This window comes from Phascolarctos cinereus, unplaced genomic scaffold (genome assembly GCF_003287225.1).
Source record: "Phascolarctos cinereus isolate Bilbo 61053 unplaced genomic scaffold, phaCin_HiC Scaffold_5;HRSCAF=322, whole genome shotgun sequence".
NCBI classification, from domain to species: domain Eukaryota; kingdom Metazoa; phylum Chordata; class Mammalia; order Diprotodontia; family Phascolarctidae; genus Phascolarctos; species Phascolarctos cinereus.
In genome coordinates this window covers 2371482-2390633 of record NW_027555958.1, presented here as the reverse complement: position 1 = coordinate 2390633, position 19152 = coordinate 2371482, and the positions used below count along the sequence as shown (strand labels likewise).

The window sequence follows — 19152 nt, the reverse complement described above, 5'->3', positions numbered from 1 at the left end:
CCTAAGCCTGAGACATGGCTACAGGTGAGGGCAGGATGAGAACAGGGAGCTGACAGAGTCATCTAGTCTGGCTGGAATGTAAGAAGATGGGGACAGAGCTGGATAGACAGTGGTCTCCATAGCGGGTGAGCCTGGGCTGTGACTATCAGGGCCAGGATACTCTGATACTTTATTCAGAAGGCAATCGGGCCCCTCTGAAGGCTTTGAATAAAGGCTGATGTATCATCACATACATTAATAAGATCACTTGGGCTACATTGTGCATGCTGGATTACAGAGGTGAGAGGATGAAGACAGGGAAGAGTTAGGAGCTATTAATTGACCGTTGACTGGAATTGAGTCATCTAAATGAAAAGACATGAGGACCTGAACTCAGGTGGTCACAATGTGGGTGGAAACAAGGGGACGAATGTGATTGCAGAGGTAGAAGCAGTCCTTGGGATTGTGGGGAGATGGGGAAGACTGTAAGGTGAACAGCCAGGGACGCTGGGAGGGTCAGCATGTATAAACTGCCTACTGTGTGCATGGTTGGGGTTGCAGTTATCGACCAAAGGGCATCACTGTAGAAATCCATCTCCTGGAGTTGCCCCATTAGCCCCAAAAGGCAGATGAGAGTGGCTCCGGAGGCTGGTCCCCCAGACGCTCTAGTCTCCCGAGCTGCGTACTGTTGGGTGGTTCGGTCAGGGGAGTTATCCTGGCTCTGCCACTGGTCAGCTCACCTCTCTGGGCCTCCCTTTTCTCTCCTTTCCAATGAGGGCTCAGCCCGATGTCCTCTGAGGCCCCTTCTGGCTCAGTCTCTATAGTCCTGTGAGCCTCGTCCTCCAGACAAATAAAGAGAAGCCCCCAAGAAGCCACGTACAGAGTGGGCTTTCTCTTTTGCAGATGGAAGAAGATGGTTCTAGCTCAGAAAAAACGGAAGCGCCGAGTCCGAGCATTCCCCCCTGCTCCCTGCTATGTGGATTGCACCAATCAGCTGAAGGCCTTACTGCCCAGCGTGGAGTGGGCCATGGCCGAGGAGAACCTGAGCAAGGGAGTCCTGAACCTCGGCCATGCCGGCAGGCTGAGCGTCTCATGGACGAGGTATAGCCCAACGTGCCAATCTCTGCATCATTTTGGTGCCTGGATTTTCCTTTTTTTTTTTTCAATTTTTTGAAAAAATTCTGCAGTTAAACCAAAAAAAGAGGGTGCGTTTCCTTACCCACCATAGGACACAAAAAGAGGATTCTATGTGGAATCAGTAATCTCCATGTTGCATCATGTGCATTTCATTTTATTTTATTTATTTTTAGTTTTCAACATTCACTTCCATAAGATTTTGAGTTTCAAATTTTCTCCCCATCTCTTCCCTCCCCCCACCCGAAGACAGCCTGCATACCCCTTCCCCTAATCTGCCATCCCTTCTGTCTCCTCCCTCCTTCCCTTATCCCCTTCCCTTTCTATTTTCCTGTAGGGCAAGATAGATTTCTATACCCCTTTGCCTATATATTTCCCAGTTGCACGTAAAAACAATTTTTAACATTTGTTTTTAAAACTTTGGGTTCCAAATTTTCTCCCTTCCTCCCTCCCCATCCAGCCTCGTTGAGAAGGCAAGCAATTTGATATAGGTCATACATGTGTAGTCATGCAAAACACTTCCATAGTGATGTGAAAAACTAACTATATTTCCCTCCTTCCTATCTCGCCCCCGTTTATTCTATTCTCTCCTTTGACCCTGTCCTTCTGATTGCCTGCTCCCCAAATCTGCCCTCCCTTTTATCGTCCTCCTCTTATCCCCTTCCCCCCCATTTTCCTGAAGGGTAAGATAGATTTCCACACCCCATTGTGTAGGATATTCCCTCCTTAAGCCAAATCTGATGAGAATAAGATTCATTCATTCCCTCTCACCTTCCCCCACTTCCCTTCCACTGTAAAAGCTTTTTCTTGCCTCTGTTATGTGAGATTATTTACCCCGTTCTACCTCTCCCTTTCTCCTTCTCCCAGTACAATCTTCTCTCACCCCTTAATTTTACTTTTTTAGATATCACCTCTTCATCTTCAACTCACCCTGTGCCCTCTATTTATCTATCTATCTATACATACATATAATTTTCCCCCTCTAACTACCCTAATACTGACAAAGGTCTTATGAGTTACAAATATCATCTTTCCGTGCAGGAATGTAAACAGTTCAACTTTAATAAGTCCCTTATGATTTCTCTTTCCTCTTTACCTTTTCATGCTTCTCTTGAATCTTGTGTTTGAAAGTCAAATTTTATATTCAGCTCTGGTCTTATCATCAAGAATGTGTGAAAGACCTTTATCTCATTGAATATCCATTTTCCCCCAGAAGGATTATACTCAGTTTTGCTGGGTAGGTGAGTTGAGGTTTTTTTTGTTTTTGTTTTTTTCTGATGAGGCACTTGGGGTTAAGTGACTTGCCCAGGGTCGCACAGCTAGTAAGTATCAAGTGTCTGAGGCTGGATTTGACTCAGTTCCTCCTGACTCCAAGGCCAGAGCTCTATCCACTACCCCTTGAGTCTTGGTTTTAATTCTAGCTCCTTTCACCTCTGGAATATCACATTCTGAGCCCTCCAACATGTGCTTTTTATAAAATAGGTAATAAATCCTACATGTTGTTTTTGAAACTGCCCTGACTCCATGCGCTCTGAACTTCCTCCTGTTGCAGGTGTATGAGCTGCTTCTCTCCAGAAGCTTGCAAGGTCTGTGGGGTGGGGGAGCCTCCATGGTCCTGGGACTTTTCCTTTTGGGCCCCTTGCAGGGGGCGATTAGAGTTGGGGAGTATGCTTTGGAGAAAGCACTATGTCACCATGGCTCTGAGCCCCCAGGCGGGAGAATGCCAACCACTCTGCAGAGGTCAGGCGCTCCACCATATGTGTCTCTCCTTAGCCTCTGACTTCTTTGGGCTGTTCCCCAGCCCAGATTCTCCTCCCCTTGAAGCCCACAGAGCCCAGACTCTCTGGGTCATCTCCTGGTCATCTCTGCCTCCCCGTGCTTCACACCAGTCTCAGCCCTTTGAGTATGCCAGCTCAGAATCTCTTCTCCTCCTCTGATCTCTTCTCCCTTTTATTCAAAGGGCTTCAGCCTTTGGGAAGGATTCCACTGAACACCCTGTTCACATTCCATCAAACGATGTTCTGGCCAAGCCAGTCAAGGTGATAGAGCCAAATGGGGTGGCTTTGATCCCGCCCTTGTACGCGAAACCTCTTACAAGAAGCCGTCTGTGATTACCTCCGCCCCGAGTTGTTGGCGCCAGGTTGTTCTTCAGACTTGCCCCTAGTCAGCAATTCGGCAAGCATTTATTTAACACCTAGTATGTACCAGGCTCTGTGCTAAATGTCAGAGATACAGAGAGAGGCAAAAGACGTGCCCTGACCACAAGGAGTGACACTCTGATGGGGGAGACTACGTGGGCGTTACTAGGTCCATCCAAGACCCAGGTGCAGCGGGTGGGAGGTGATCTGAGAGAAGGCCTCCTATAGAAGGTGGGATCTGAGCAGAATGGTGAAGGCAGCCAGGGTGGGGGGTAAGGAGGGACAGCATTGCAGACCTGGGGGACCGCCAGAGGCTCGCAGGCAGAGTGGAGGAGCACCTCCCTGTAGCTGGAGAGTGTAAGCGCCCTGAGGGCAAGAACTGGTTGGGGCCTTCAAGGCCCTGCATGTGTTTGCTGGATGGAATGGAAGAGAAGGCTTTGTCCTCCAAACTAGTTCAGGTTCCCCTCCTTCCTCCCTTCCCCCACCCTGGTCACTCCCCAGTGGGGAGGCGGTATCTGGTGGGGATGGACAAGGCTGGGCTCTGCTGTAAAGCCAGGGTCTATCTCATTGGTGGACAGAGTGGGGAGCGGGGCAGCCGGGAGGCAGAAGTCGGCTGGCAAGCCCAATGACCGTGCCTTTGGGTTTCAGACTGAACTGGATCAGGACCAAGGTGATCCATCAGATGAAGGTCCAGTATTTCTACCAGAAATTGCTCAGGTGGGTTTAGCTTCTGCCGCTTGGTGCCCCACCCCTCCTCCCCTCAGAAGCCAAAGGGACCTTCCTAAAGCAGCATCTGTCCCGCAAAAGCAAACATTTCTCTGCTGAAGTTTCTCTAGGCCCTGTGGCTCTTCTGGTCAGTCTTGGCACCAAGTACTGTTGAGTTTTAGAGGTGCTGGGACCCCAAAATCATGACATACAGGTCCTGCCCAAATGAATTCCACCCAAGCCTTCTTTCAGCCAAAGACAAGGTTTATTAGAACATCCCTCACATTGGGCAGACTCTTAAGAATCTAAGCATTTGTATCACTAATGTAAGTGGGCCAGATCTTAAGAATCTGAGCACCTTATTGGAGACAAGATGGACCTTATATACAGACAGACTGTGGGAGGGATCTAGGAGTGGCCAGGCAGTTTGGGGTGACTGGAGGAGGGGTCTCCAGAAGATCTGGAGTAAGCTGGAGAGAACAGACCTCTTGGGTCTAGATAGGATTAAGGGTGGGCCATCTGGAGGTAATTGACATGGAGGGTTAGGTAACTGAATTGGGAGATTGGGTGTAGGTGATAATGAAAGGCCAGCTGATGGGATTATAGCTTCAGGGAAAGTCCAGGGTTTTTCCTTTTGGGGTCCAGAGCCCATCCTCATCAGTGCCCCTCACTGCATAGCATCAGCACCTCCCCTGCCCCCCACAAGGCACCGACCCTCCTAGAGGGCTGGTCTCTGCACGGGGAGGGTCCCCACACTGGCAGCAAGGATGTCCTCATGAGCAGAGGGAGCTTCATTTCTGTGGAGAGGGCATCCTGAACCAGTCACAGGAGAGGATCGGTGAGCCACAGGGCAAGGTTCACGAGGGATAGAATGTGACTGAAACCATTGCTGAGAGTGGAGCCCCTAGAGATCAGCCCGCGGCCCCCATGGGTGGGTGGGGCTGGGGAGGGGGCTGGTGGTCACCCACAGTCTGCTCCTGATGAGGGCCAGGCTCCTGGCCCCAAGGAGCACTAGGAGAAGAGCCCTTGGGGGGGGTCCTGGCCCTGGCCGAGCTGTGGGGCCCTGGTGGGGATGTGGCAGCCAGGACATCCCTGGGCCAGAGGCAGTGCCTGCATCTGCTCGGCTGCTCCTGGGGAGGCCCAGCCTCAGACCCCGGTCTCAAAGGGGAAACCAAAGCTGGGGTGGGGGGTCCCCAATTTCTGAATGAAGGAAGAAAGGAACGCTGCTCTTGCCTCTGCTCCAGCAAGGCCGTGTGGACCCCGCTGGACTGGCTGTCGCTCATGTCTGAGCACCTTCCTCTGCAGCACGGCCACATGTTTTGGAAGGTGGTGTTGGCTTTGCCCAGGGCAGAGGGAGCTGGGCTGCACGAGTCAGACAGGTGAGTGCTTTGCTATTCTCACTTGTGCAGAGGCAAGCCACGCTTGGGGGGGGGGTCACCCCAGGGAGCCCAAGCAAAGAGACCTGGCCAGTGGGGTGGGAGCTGGCCTGTGAGGCTGGGGCCAGGCACTGGCAGTCCCAAAGCCCCCCGGCTGGCATCCTCAGAAATCATCGAGGCGTCCATGCTGCCTTGCCTGGCCTTCAAGGCCTTGTGTTGTGTGGCTCCACGCAGGTGGCCCTTGGGATGTCAGGTCTGGGCTGTGTGGAAGGCTGTTGCAGCAGTACATTTAGCTGGTCTTTGCTTCCAGCGCCCACATGCCAGGCATTTAATGATCTCCTGTGGGGTGACTGAAGGGGAGGAGGGACCCAGAGGGCAGATGGAGGGGCAACGAATGAGAGGTCTGAGGTGGGCCTGATTTCCAGAAAGGTAGTGAGCTCATCATCGCTGAAAGTGTTCAAGCCATGTCTGAATGAAAATTTGAAAAACAAACCAATTGTAAATTATTCTTGACTAAGTCTGGATGTTAAAAAGGGAAAACACCCCCAGATGAGGGATGTTTCATTTACATGAAATAAAAAAATAATAATTTAGCCAGAATGCTTATATTTAAGCAATGAAAAGAGGAATGACTTGACTACTGATAATATTCTGATTTGCTTGAGATAGCAGGGGACCCATTGGGACCAGCCAGATGCTGGGAGGGTGGCTGGATGAGTGAACGGGCCTGCCCTGACTTCTAGGCCTGCGGCCTGGGGGGGGGGCCTGCAGCCTGGGGAGGCCTGCAGCTGGGGGCCTGCTGAATGACTCCCATCTGTCTCTGCTCTCTCCCACAGGACACTGGCAGAGTGGGTGAAGGCTAAGTTAGCCAGCCACAAAGGAGTGACCAAGGACCAGGCCCAGAACAAGGTCCAGACGCTGTCCATGTTCAGCTTTCTCAGCCGTGAAGGAGACTGGGGGCCCCACATCCACGTGTCTGTCAAGGTGGGCTCTGTCATCTGCACCCTTCTGGTCAGCACTGTTGGGCCCGAGGGCAGGGCCAGCCCCTGGGTGGGATGCGCCACCAGCAGGGTTCACTCCAGGCAGATTTCGGGGCATGTCCCTCTCCCCACTCCAGCCACTCGAGGTCCAAAGGCTCCCTTCCTTTCTCAGGCAAGAGGCTCAAGTGTACAGGGAGAAAGAGAAAGGAACAGAACAAATCTGGAGTGATTTTTTGAGTACACCTGTGATTTCATCAGTGTGGAGAACTCCCCAGTGTGGAAACTCCTCTTTGGAATCTTAGAGAGCTGACTGGGGGAGGCACTGATGTTAAGTGACATGCCCAGGGTCACACAGCCAGACTTGAACCCAGGCCTTTCTGACAGAGAGGGACTTGCTCTCTACCACACTCTCAATAGGAACTTCAGGCCTTAAATCTGACTCACGTTTTCTTGATACTAGATTTGTCCTTCTCATTCATGAATACATTTTCAGAATCTTGGATTGTAGACTTTTTTTTTTTCGCCATAAATTTGATTACTTATCCCAGGATTATATAGGACCATAGATTCAGAGTTGGAGGGCCTCAGTAGCCATTGAGTCTAATCCTACTTTCACAGGTGAAAAAACTGAGTCACAGAGTGCTGATGTGACTGGGCAGGGTCCGAAGGGTCAGTGAGGAAGGCCTCCTCTGTGGTCCCATTGTCTAGAGGTGACCCAGGCTACCTGCCACAGAGGCACGAATGGGGAAATCCAGGCACCAACAACTGTCAGTTTAGGGAGCTGGTTTTGAGGACTGCCCTAGGTACAAGGGCGTCCCTTGAGAGACTCAGGCCATCGCTCGAGGCTGGCGGGGTGGGGACAGGGCCCGGAGGAGCTGTCCCAAGGCCAGGCCTGCTGAGCTTGCGTGGACCCTGAGAGCCGAGCCCACAGTCCGCATACCACATGCTTGTCCAAGTGAGTCAGCGTGCCCGAGATCACTCCTTACATGTTCCCAGATGCCTCCAATCTTCTCGGTGTCCTGGCTTCCCTCTTAAGTTTTCTTTTGGGGAGAACTCCCTTGGTCTCTTGGCTGGATTCAATTCTGCAGCTGCTGCTGTAGTCTACTGAAGAGCACAGAATGCTGGGGAAAGGACTCAGCATTCGGAAAATTGGAGTAGACCTTAATCTCAGATCACATATTACAAAAAATTGCAAGTGGGTCAATGACGTAAAGATTTTTTAAAAATTAAATCAGAATAAAAGGAAATGAGATGCTGTGGTTGTGAAGAGAAGGCGAATTCTTAACTTTTGAACAAAGAGAAGACATTATAAGACCAAATCTGTGGATTTTATTAGAGGACAAATGTTGTTTTTACACAACACAAAGCAATGCACAGAGAGTAAAAATGAAAGAAATAAAGAAAAATATTTGCAGTAAGCATATTTGATAAAAACCTGATTTCTGGAAGCTCTAAGAGTTTGGTACAAGCGATGGTTCATTTCCCAAAGTCAAAGGGCATCAACAGGCATTTCCTGAAACAGGAAGTGGAAATTGTCAATAACCACTTGAAAAAATGTTCTAAGCCTCTAAAATTCAGAGAAATGCAGTTAAAACAGCTCGGTCCTCTCCTTACTCTTATCAAATTGATGAAGAGGATTAAGATGACAAAATGACCATCTTTCACGCTGCCCGTGGCACTGTGACTCTTTATGTACTCTTTTTGTAAAGCAATATAGCCCCAAACTGATGATATCCTTGGAAGCAGTGATCCCACTACCAAGGATGCTGTTAAGAAGTGGGGGTGGGGTGGGAGGGAAGAAGCTCTTATCTGTAGAAAAAAAACTTAGCAGTTGCTTTATTCATAGTAGCAAAAGACAAAACAAATGAACAAACAAAACCTGTGTAGAGGAATAGGCAGAGGGATCCAAGCAGAGACTTCTCTCCCAGAGGGAGCAACATATGGACACTGTGAGAAGAGAAGGAATGTGAGGGCTCTGCAGTGGAAAGGCATGAGTTTCTGTTGCCACTTGTCCCATCTACATGTGACTCTCTACCAAGATACTCCCTGTGTCTTTATGAGAAAGTATGCTTTGCATGTATTGGGAGAATGTTTTATAGTTACTATTCTTACTAAGAACCCTTAGTGACAGACTTTGCTTTGAGCTAATTGTTTCTCCTGGCTGGTTATTAAAGGAAACCACACTGCTGGGGGCTCATCCACGGTACTTTTAAGATCTCGAATCTGAGGCAGGTGTTCCTCTGGGGCCCTGGGACTCTGCTACTGTGAGTTGGGGGAGGGTCACTGGAGAAGATGCTGTGAAGTGGGAAAGCACAGAGGAGGTGCGGAGCAAGGAAAGCAGAATCAAACTCCATATCCAGACCCTCTGGATGTCACCAGTATAGCAACAATCTAACATGTACACACAAAACTAGAGACAGATACCAGAACCAATGATGTTTTGTTATTACTTTGTTAAAGTTAATGTACACATTTTTCAACAAGTTGTAAAGAACTTTAGTCCACCATTTTATGTACTAAGAACTCTTTTCTTTCTTTTTTTTTTTCTATTTTAATGGTTTTTGTTGTTGATTTACCAAAAAAAAAGACAGGAAGGCTATGAGCCTTGAACTGACAAAGAAGCTTCTGACTTTTGTCTTTTTTTCTGCAGGTGGTGCATGGAGTCCTTGATGATGAAGAATTTGAGATGGTGAAGTCACAAAAGGTCTTCTTCGGGACCAATGGCTTTGTTCTCCTGCTACCATGTAGAGAAAGGCATGTCGAGGAGGCAGAAATCAAGCTTGCCTACTGGCTCTCCTAGTGGCTGCGGCTGCAAAAGATGCTTCAGTCCAGACCGCCCTTGCCGCTTATCCCCCTCTTGATTCTGGTTCCCTTTCAAGGAGAAGAAATCCCAGAAAGAGAAGTGGAGGAGGGTAAGTGGGGGCACAGAGGCTTCCTGAGGACAGCCCGGCCCCTTCCCCAGGGTCCTTTATGGCATGGCCACAACCCCTGGTTTTCTGTTGTCAGAGCCCAGTCTCTAGTGGCAAACGGCCTGTGTGCCTAAGGACCAGCCCAGCTAAGTCAGGAGACCCTTCCTTGTGAGGCTGCTCTAAGACACTGAAAAGAGTCACTGGGTGGGGGGTGGTCACAGACCCTTCCAACTGGAACGTGGAAAATGGCCGGAGGAGATGCGGCACCCTTTCCTCTCACCTGTGAACGCCTTCTAGCTTCTCCCTGTCGTGGGCACAGCCCCAGGCCTCCTCGTGCTATCCTCTAGGCGGATCACGTGTCAAGACCTTTTGCTGTGACTCAGATGCCCATGGGCCAGGCCACGTGGTCTCTTTCCCACTCCATTGATGGCCTCACATGACACTCTTTATGGCCCTGCTCCATCCTTACCTGGTCACGGGTTTCATCCTCCTCATGTCCATCACATCCATCTCCATTGGCCTTTGAATGATTCACAGCTTTAGCTTATGGGGTGTGGGTAGTGTTGAAAATGACATAAAACTAAAAGTTCTGACCCGCCCCCCCAGTATGCCTTTGGGAGATGCTACCGATCAACCAATCAGCCAGGAGGCACTTAGTAGGCACCTACTGTGTACTGGCTATGGTGCTAGGGGCAGGGGATACAGATACCAACATGAAACAAGGGTGGAGCACACCATGTTTTGGGTGGTTTGATGCAGCCAGATGCCAGGGAGGGAGGACCCAGAGCCCTCCTGACACTGCAGGCCTGCTGATGCAGGGACTTCTCTTTCTGTGCCAAGGTCTGAAGCTCCCAGATTTAATTGCCAAAGGACTTATTTCTGAATACATAATCGTGGAGATTCCTAGTTCTCTTAGCACCTTGGCATGCAACCTTCAGGTGAGATGAAGTGTTCTAAAGAGGTACCTTTAGAGACCCTCAAAGAGGAGCCCTCAGAGCTCCTGGGATCTGATGGAGAAATGCTGTGAAGGGTGAGTACCCCCTGTGTGAGTCCAGGCCGTAGACAGCCTGGCTTCTCTTCGAAGCCCTCCCAACAGGGAGGCTTATAAACATATGGATGTGTTCTGTGCCTAGACAAGAGGGAGGCCGGCGGGCTGTAATGGTAAGAGCCTGAGAGTAGGGGGGATGGAAGGGGGTTCATCTGTCTTTCCTTGGGACCTTCAGACCTCAGCCCATCTCCCCCCACCCACGTGCTAGGACGTGACCATGATGCCACAGTCAGGGGCAAACATTTCACTGAGCAAACACCACACACAAGCGAAAGCAAGCCCAGGAAGGCTGGCATGGACCCCAGGGTTCACGCTGGTCTTCGTGATGGTTGCTGACTCTGCCCTCTCCTTGCTGCGCCTTGCTTCCTAGCTCTCCCGGGCAGTGAAGTGGCTGCTCTCATGTGCCCCCTGCAATCCTGGCCTCTCCTGCCAGACCCTGGCTCAGTTTGTGGAAGATGGTGTCCAGCGTGAATTCCACAAGCGGTTCGCCCACGACTACCAGGAGAGGCGGCTGGCTGGCCTGCCCTCCCAAGAGCCCGGGGCCATCGTGGCCCTCTACAACAGCTGGGCTTCCTGGCTGCCCTTATCTCAGCAGAAGAGCTTAGCCGCCTGTCATGGCCCGCCCCGGAGTTTGCCAGGCCTGGGGGCAGCCAACTGCTTCCCCACCTCCATTGGAACACCCCAGACCACCTGGCCTGGCTAAAGGAAGCTGTGCTGTCCTTCCAGATCCCGCCTATGGCTCTTCCACCTGTGGATGGTGCGTAGCCCAGAGGGAGCTGCTCCCTCCTCATTTTGCCAGTCCAGGCTTCGGCTGTATTGGGTGAGCTGGCTTTCCTCCTTTGCTAGTGCTCGGGACCTCCCAGCCTCATTCAGTCCAAGGAAGGCTGGCAACATCTCCCCCTTCCCCTTCAGGGTCCCAGGAGTCCCTCAGAGAGGCTGGGGGGTGGGGCTTTCTCTAATGCTGTCAGCTCTAGTCCCCATCCTGTTGTGTGCCCTTACAGACGGGGAGCTCACTACCTTTCAGGCAGCCCCTTTGCCTCTGGGACTACTCATGTTGTGAGGAAGGTGCTCCTGGCACCAAACCTCCCCCCTCCTCGTCTGCCCTTGAACAAGGCTAATCCTTCTTCCAAACATTGGTAACAGCTGTCATGTCATTGCTGTGTCTTGCCTTGGTCAGGGGAAACATCCTTCGTTTCTTCAGCCCATCCTCCTGCGTCATGGACTCAAGGCCCTTCCCATCTGGGTCTCCCTCTTCCACTTATCCTTCTTTCTAAACCAGGATGCCCAGAATGGGACATGCTACTCAGGATGTGGTCTGGCTGGGGCATCTCGTTATGCTTGGAAGCAATACTCCTCTAGGCCCCCAGAATGCCTCGCATATCTTGTTGGCCTGATCGCAGTCTGATTTATATGGAGCTTGTGGTCCACTAAAGCCCCCAGATCTTTCTTCCAGAAAGCTGCTATCTAGCTGGGCCTCCCTCTTCTTTACTTGTGGAAACTGACTTTTTGAATCCAAGCGTAAGCCTTTATATTTATCCCTACTGGATTCATCTTACTAGATTCAGTCCAGTCAGTGTTTTAGGCTGGCCAGATCTTTTTGGATTCAGGGTGCTGACTCGGGCTCCTTCTAGCCTGTCAGCTGCACATGTATCAACATGTGGTCCATGCCTTCCTCTGAGCCACTGATAGAAATGTGCAACAGCACAGGACCCAGATGGCTGGGGCATGGCTCCTCTTTGTGTCTGGACTTCAGCCGACCACCCTGTGCTGGGGGCAGGAGAGGCAGAGGTGGCCCCGGGCATGCATGCCGAATGACCCAGTGAGAGATGCTTTCTCCTTCAGCCTCATGGAACGCAGCCTGCTCCCAGGTTTTCCGGTACGGGTCTGAGATCCCCAGCTGTGGCCAAGCCCAGCACATCCTGCAGTCTGAGCTGGAGAACCTGCTGCACAGAACCTTCCTCAAGGTCACGGGAAGGGCCCGAGGCCGCCCCAGCACAGACATCCCCTGGGACGAAGTCCTCTCTCTGTGCATCAACCACCGCCTGCGGGACTGGCCGCCCATGACCCTGCCCGTCGTGTCTGGTACGTCCACCATGTGTGTGTTGACAACCAGCCCCCGCGGGGTGGGCTCCTCTCCAGTGGGGGAGGGCTAAAAATGACCAGACACGGGCAACGCGAAGGCGTGCAGTGGGTCCGGAAGGGAGCCCGAGGGACAGAGAGGGAAGGGTAGGACCTCTCGAGCTCCACCTCCTTGCGGAGGGTCGGGCCCTCATCAGCTGCTGCCCTCCCTTCCCACAGCTGCCACCTGCTGCCTTCGGGACACCGCAGCTGAGTATTACACGGGCCTCCCCAGCCCGCACTCATGATGCTTTCCTCCCTCTCACTGCCAAGGGCACTGCCATCTCCCCAGGCTCCCAGCCTCAGGCCACCCATCACGCATTCTTCCCAGCCCCCTTCTCTTCCTCCACAAAGCCCTCCCCGCCTCACGCCTGGATGACTGCAGTAGCTGTGGCTGGGTCTGTCCCGTCTCTCCCCCCACCCCACTCCCCTCCCTCAATTGCTGGCTCCCCAACACCGCCAAGAACACACATAAGACCCTTTTTACAACTGGCCCCTTCCTGCTGTCTTTTCTTTCCTACTAGTCTGTGATTCCCCTTGATAGATCCTTGTGGCTCCTTGATCGGATAAGCCTCTGATCCAGACAGAAGGCCTGCCTAATGGGACAGTGGCACTAGCGCTGGCCTTACTCATTACTCTGGGCACTGGTTGGATTTACCAGAACTGGTGAATCCCGATAAAGCTAGTGATGGAGCAGCAGGGAACAGAGTGAGCTGCAGTCCCCCTCCCGGTCCCCAGCTCCTCCAAACAGACCTAGGAAACGCACCAGATGGAATCCCGATGGGGAATTTGGGAACACGTCCAGTGGGTCATCATTCCAGCCCGTGAGCACTCTGCAGTACCTGGGGACTGTGCCCAAGGCAAGAGGAGGTCCCAGGACCAAGGCGGGCCAACTGGCAGCTTGTGTCCACTCCCCAGTTCTGGGTCACTGTGCCTAGAGGTGGCCATCCAGAGTCACCGGCCCTCACCTCTGAACCCAGCAGGAAGGAAGGTGAGAAGCCAGCAGCGGTGGTGTGAGCGGGGCCCCAGAAGCACAGCAGGGTCTCATCACCAGCTCTCCGCCCAATCTGAAGGCCGCAGGGGAGCAGCACGAGCAGGGATCCCAGACCAAAGAGGCCCCAGATGGTGGCAGGGCCCAGCAGCAGTCCACTGTCACTCTGCTTGGACCAGGGGAGCAGTGACCAGACTCTGCCCTGGATCAGATGACTTGGGGAGCTGTTGAATCCCAGCCCGAGCTGACAATTGGCCGAGCCATCGTTGAGAGCTTGGAGTGACAGCACTAAATTCTCCAAGAAAGCAGCAACTGGACCAGCCCAGAACTGCCCTCCGGAAGTGGCCAGAGCCCAGCCCCAGCATCATGTCAGAAGTCAGGAAGCAGGCTGGAAGAATGAGCAAACCAAAAAAAGAAGCCCGCCATAAAAAACAAAGATGACAATATGGAAACTCAAGACTCCAAAATATCTACAAGCAAAACCTAAAGACGGCACCGTGGCATAAATCCAACCAGAATTCCTGGAAGAGATGGTGCAGGAGCTAAAAAAATGTTTTTATAAATTAAGTAGGAATGCTGGAGGAAAAACCTGGAAAAGAAGCAGGAGATAATGGGAAAGGGAACTGACAGTTAGGACAAGGAGCACAGAGCCTGCCCAAACACCAAATTTCTTTAAAATTAGGATGTATCAAATAGAAGTGAATGACTCCAGACACAACAAGAAATAATAATGAAGGGGTCTAAAGAAAGAAGAAGATGTAAGGTATCATGCCAAAAACAGCTGACCTGGAAAAGAGATAAAGGAGAAAAAATGTAGGCATCATTGGACTACCTGAGAGCCATGATAAATTTCAAGAACCTGGACATCATATTTGAAGAAATGTTAAAAGTGCCCCCATCTCTTAGAACAGAGGACGAAGAGGAAATAGAATCAATCCATCAGGCATCTCCTGAAAGAAACCCCCAAGTGAAAACTCCAGGGATATCACGGCCAGAATTCAGAACTTGCAGGTCAAAGAAGAAACGCTGCACACAGCCAGAAAGAAATTCAACTGCTGGGGAGTCACTGTCCGGATCACACACAGGATTTAGCAGCCACCCAGTCAACAGTCAACAAACCTTAATTAGTTACCGTGTGGCCAGCACAGTGCTCAGCCCTGAGGTTACAAATGCGAAAAAAGGACAGTCCCTTCCCTTGGGGAGTTTACCATCTATTGGGGGAAGGCAAAAGGAAGCTGAAAGGGGTGGGGGGAGGGGAAAGAGAAGGTGCCCCACTGGGAGACTTGGTGGAAAGGTCAGTCAGGGAAGTCCCAAAGTCATGTAGCCAGGTGTGAAACGGGAAGGTGCCCTGGTAGTTGATGGCCCCACACGCCCATCAGGGGGCAGAGGGTCGTGCAGGCGGATGGTTGTTGGGGAGTCATTCTTCCATCTTGGCCCCACTCTTTGTGACCCGGTTTGGGGTTTTCTTGGCAGGGATGCTGGAGCAGGTGGCTATTTCATTCTCCAGCTCATTTTACAGATGAGGAATTGGGGCAAACTGAGTGAAGTGATTTGCCCAGGGTCACACAGCTTAGTAATCTAAGCTAATTCCAATAATAAGAGGTACAGAAACTCTGATGGTCAAACACAGGAGTTAAGAAAAACATAAAACAGTCAATAAATACCTATTACGTGCCAGGTGTTAAGCACTGGGGATACAAGCTTGAAAAAGAAAGCGTCCCTGCTCTCAAGGAGCTTATAATCTCATGGGAGAAGATCGCACAGAAAAAGGAAGCTGCAAAGCTGGCAGTGGGGGATGGGGGAGACAGCAGAGAAGTCCAAGAAATCCAGAACAAACCTCTCCTTAAGTGGAGAGCCTAGGGCTCCAACCTCAAATCAGAGAGGCAGCCGAGGGCAATGAGTGTACCAAAGCTGACTGGCTCTTACAAGATGAGGGGACTCCCCAGTGATGAGCTTACTGCTCCACCGCCCCATCCAGCCACCCAGAGTGCAGCAGAAGAAAGGTAAATGGGGACCCAAAAAATGATCAAGGATGAAGCCAGGGTTCTACCACGGTGGCACGGTCCCTGGGTTCCCTCTGAGCCCTGTCATCATCACCATTCATAGAGGGAGTTTGGTTAGAGCCTGGGAATAGTCCTGTTCTGTCTTGATGATGTTAAGAGAAGAACAGAAAACCAGGGGGAAGGTGAATAGTGGAAGGGAGATTTGGGGGAAAAGCCTTCCCCAAATCAGGGCACGCCAGGATGGGGTGGGCGCTGACACTCGGACCTCACTCTCATCTGAACAGATCAAAGGAAGGAAACACGTATGCGTGCCCATGTGTGCACACGCACACCCCCCATGGAACTGTATAAAGAAATACATTTCACTCAGCAGGGCAATAGGGGAGAAGCAGAGAAGGGGAATTGGAGGGTAGATGAAGGGAGGAATAGTGCTAAACAAAACAAACTCCAAGGATGCAGGAAAATATTGACAGCTCTTTGGGTAACTGGAATCTGAGGGGTGGTCGCCAGTTGGGGAACTGACAAGCAAGTGATGGAGCTCTTGTCCTGTAAGAAACGATGGAGGGGACGGTTTCAGAGAACCCCGGGAAGCCTCGGACAAGGGAAGTGAGCAGATCTAGGGCAACAGTTTGTACAAAGAAAGCAAGATTGTAAAGTTAGACAATTTTGCAAGACTTAGGAATTTTGATCAGCATGATTAATCAAGATCCCAGAGGAATAATGATGAAACATGCATGTTCCTCCCCTCCTGATGAAGGTGAAAGACTTAGAGTGGAAAATTATATATATACATATTCATACACATATGTATATGTGTGCATATTATTTTTTCTTTTGGACACAGCCAATGTAGAACTTGGTTTTGCTTGACTATATATATATATATATTTTTTTTTGGTGAGGCAATTGGAGTTAAGTGACTTGCCCAGGGTCACGTAGCTAGTAAGGGTCAAGGGTCTGAGGCCGGATTTGAACTCAGATCCTCCTGGGTCCAAGGCTGGAGCTCTATCCACTGTACTACCTAGCTGTCCCTTGTTTTTCTTTTATTCTCAATTTGGGTGAAGGGGGAGTTGAAGTGGGAGGGAGAAAGGGTAGATTTTTACTGATCACTGTTGACCTAAGTGAGGTGAATGGCTTTGCTCTAGCTCTCGGAAGCCGCCAAGCACCCTGTGATTTACTGACCGCCTAAGATGCAGTAAGTGCCGGTGCTGAGCCTCCCCCTGGCTTTGTCTGTTGTATTTCTGCAGGAGCCACGAGCAGTGATGGTCAGATCAATGTCTATTTTTATAAGGATCATTTAAATGCATTTGTTTGCCCGGTGTCATGGAAACAAGCCAGACTTCAAACTCAAAGGCAGACTCGTGAATGGTGAGGTTGCTTATGTTTCTTTGAAGTTTGTATGACAAAGCAGAATTGCCTTAACACAGATAAAGTCAGAGACCTATTGATGGCAGTGCGTCATCCCTTGTAAAGAGGACAGTATTACCCATGGAGACTGTTTGTAGAACTCTCCTTGGGGTCGCAGTGTTTGGTGAAGGCGCTCTCATTTCCCCTCTATTTTTCTTTCTCTAGCCAATAGCTGGAGAAAGTATTGATCAACTGTCTCCCAAGGAACCTAACTTTCTTTACATTCCTGTATTTCTCAGAATTAAGGAATTTGAGTTGGGAAGGATTTGTCCAGCTGGGCTGTCCAGCATCTGCTCCAGACCTCTAACGAGGGGGAGCCCAGCACCTCTGGAGGCACCTACGTCTGTCCTTGTTGGGATGCTTTTCCTGCATTTTCAGAATTAATCACTCCAAATATGGCTTAGCTTTTTGTCACTAATAGAAATTGAAAAAAGTCTTTATGAAAAGTGCTTTCACTCTCATGGCTCCTGGCTAAAAGTGGTTTGGTTTTGGTTTCCAGGTCAGCCCAAGAATGTCCTCCATCTCGGAAGAAGAATATTTTGTAGGTGCCTCTTCCTTTGCCCAGCAGAGAGAAAAAGTCGGTTAGTAGGGCTGACAACTGGAACGACGCTCCCTGCGTGCACAAAAGCCTCCGGGAGCATCTGCTAGCCAGCACCCAGATGGAGAAGGAAGAAAGCAAAAAGTGAGTCCTTGGCCAAGGAGTCCGGCCTGGACTGGACCCTGGAAGTCCCTGAAGCAGGCCTGGGGGGTGACTAGGACTGCAGCAGAGGCATCCCAGGAGACACTGATCTAGCTGCTGCTGCATACCAGGCACGGTGCTGGGGCTCTGGATGCAAAGCCAGAAACATAGTTTGCTTTCCCCACAAGAATGCCACTTGTGTGTAGGCCTGGGAATCGGGGAGGGGGCGCTTGAGCTGACTTTGAAGGAAGGTAGACGTCAGTTGGAAGGGCACTCCAGGCCTGGTAGACGGCCTGGCAGGAGAGGTAGGGGGGTGGGCAGTGAGGCGGGGAGCAGAAGCAGAGCAGTTGGGGAGCCGCTGTCACCCGGCAGCGGGAAGAACAGGGCGTGGGGGCAGCTGCGGAGGCAGAAGGAAGCTGTGGCCTCAGCCCCTGAGGAAGGTCGGGGGTTGGGCTCAGTCTTGTCTCCTGCCCACTGTTATTCTGCGAAGTCCCCCCACAGAGCTCATGGCTGATACCAGAAACAGGGCCGAACAATTCATCATGATACAGTGGCCAAAGTCTGTTCTGGCCCAGCCTGGAGCTGGTGCTCGCCCCAAGGGTGTGCAGCCTTCCAAATTCCCTGCTCCCACAGGGGAGGGGAAACACAGTGACCTGTGGGAGCCTCCGAGATTCCCCTTCAGCCCGTGCTTGCTTGCAGGTTTGAGGACCAGCTGTGCCGCTGGCTGAGCAAAGAGCACCATCGTCTGGCTATTTCCCTTCCCCCCCGCTCAGTCCGGCATCTCAGTCGATCGTGTCAGTGATGCGGTTCCCTGCGCTGGCCAGGATGCAGGTAGGGACGTGGCCTCTCCCACCCCAGAGCGCTCTGAGTGGGCAGGGTCTGCAGGGCTCGTGGCCCTCTGGCACCAAGACCGCCTCACAGGACGCCAGTATGTCCTGTTCACAGAATGACCTGCAGGGAGGGCAGAGCCCCCAGCTGGGACCTCCTAGGTCCTGGTCATTTGTTCTGGACATGTTCCCGTTCTTTCACAGAGGCACGCGGCTCTGTCCCAGACCTTGAGGGGAGGGGCCGATGAGATATTGCTTAGCACAGCGCCTGGCATACACTAAGTGCCAGTGTTACTGATGTCTAATCTTCACAGAACTAGTGTGATTCCTTCTGGCAAACAGACTTGGCTTTCCCAACACTGGGACTGCCCATTAGCGCCCACCCTGAAGGCTCCCTGTGAAGACTGAAAGGCAGTTGGTCTCCTTTGTAAATAAACTCAAAGGAAGCATTTGACCGTAGGCAGCACAGTACATGTTTTACTGAGTATTGGCAAAGATGGGGAGCAAAGGACAGGATTACCCCGTCCTCCTTCGGTGGCCCAGGGAAAGGGACACTCGCCTTTAGGGGCTGCTTCCCCTCAGCCGCCAGCCTGGCATGCTGCCAGGCCCTTCCCTGGGTCTCTCTGCTCCTTGCCTGGCACTTTCTTGCCCATTCATTCCTCTTCCTCCCAACAGGCGACAAGAATGGAAGACGTGCCCCCTGAGGAGAAGGCTGAGCCCTCTCTGCTGAAAAGATTGAAACATTTAGAAAAGCTAATCAAAGCCACCAAGGACGAAGACGAGGTTTACAAGTTCCACTTGTCAACTCTGAGAGACTTGGGAGACCTCTGATTTCATGAAAAAAAAAGAGACAGAGTT

General features: G+C 51.4%; 1 protein-coding gene across 1 annotated transcript in view; it reads left to right on the top strand.

The window, feature by feature from the left end:
- LOC110198867 (germinal-center associated nuclear protein-like) overlaps window positions 1-19125 on the top strand; it is a 43799-nt gene extending 24674 nt beyond the window's left edge. The window contains 14 exon segments of the mRNA XM_078155418.1: window positions 883-1080; window positions 3900-3968; window positions 5201-5335; window positions 6169-6316; window positions 8963-9224; window positions 10062-10159; window positions 10640-10829; window positions 10832-11026; window positions 12112-12351; window positions 16629-16749; window positions 17288-17470; window positions 18167-18203; window positions 18206-18298; window positions 18970-19125. Coding sequence (XP_078011544.1) covers window positions 883-1080; window positions 3900-3968; window positions 5201-5335; window positions 6169-6316; window positions 8963-9224; window positions 10062-10159; window positions 10640-10829; window positions 10832-11026; window positions 12112-12351; window positions 16629-16749; window positions 17288-17470; window positions 18167-18203; window positions 18206-18298; window positions 18970-19125 — 2125 coding nt within the window.
- The last annotated feature ends 27 nt before the right edge of the window (window positions 19126-19152 follow it).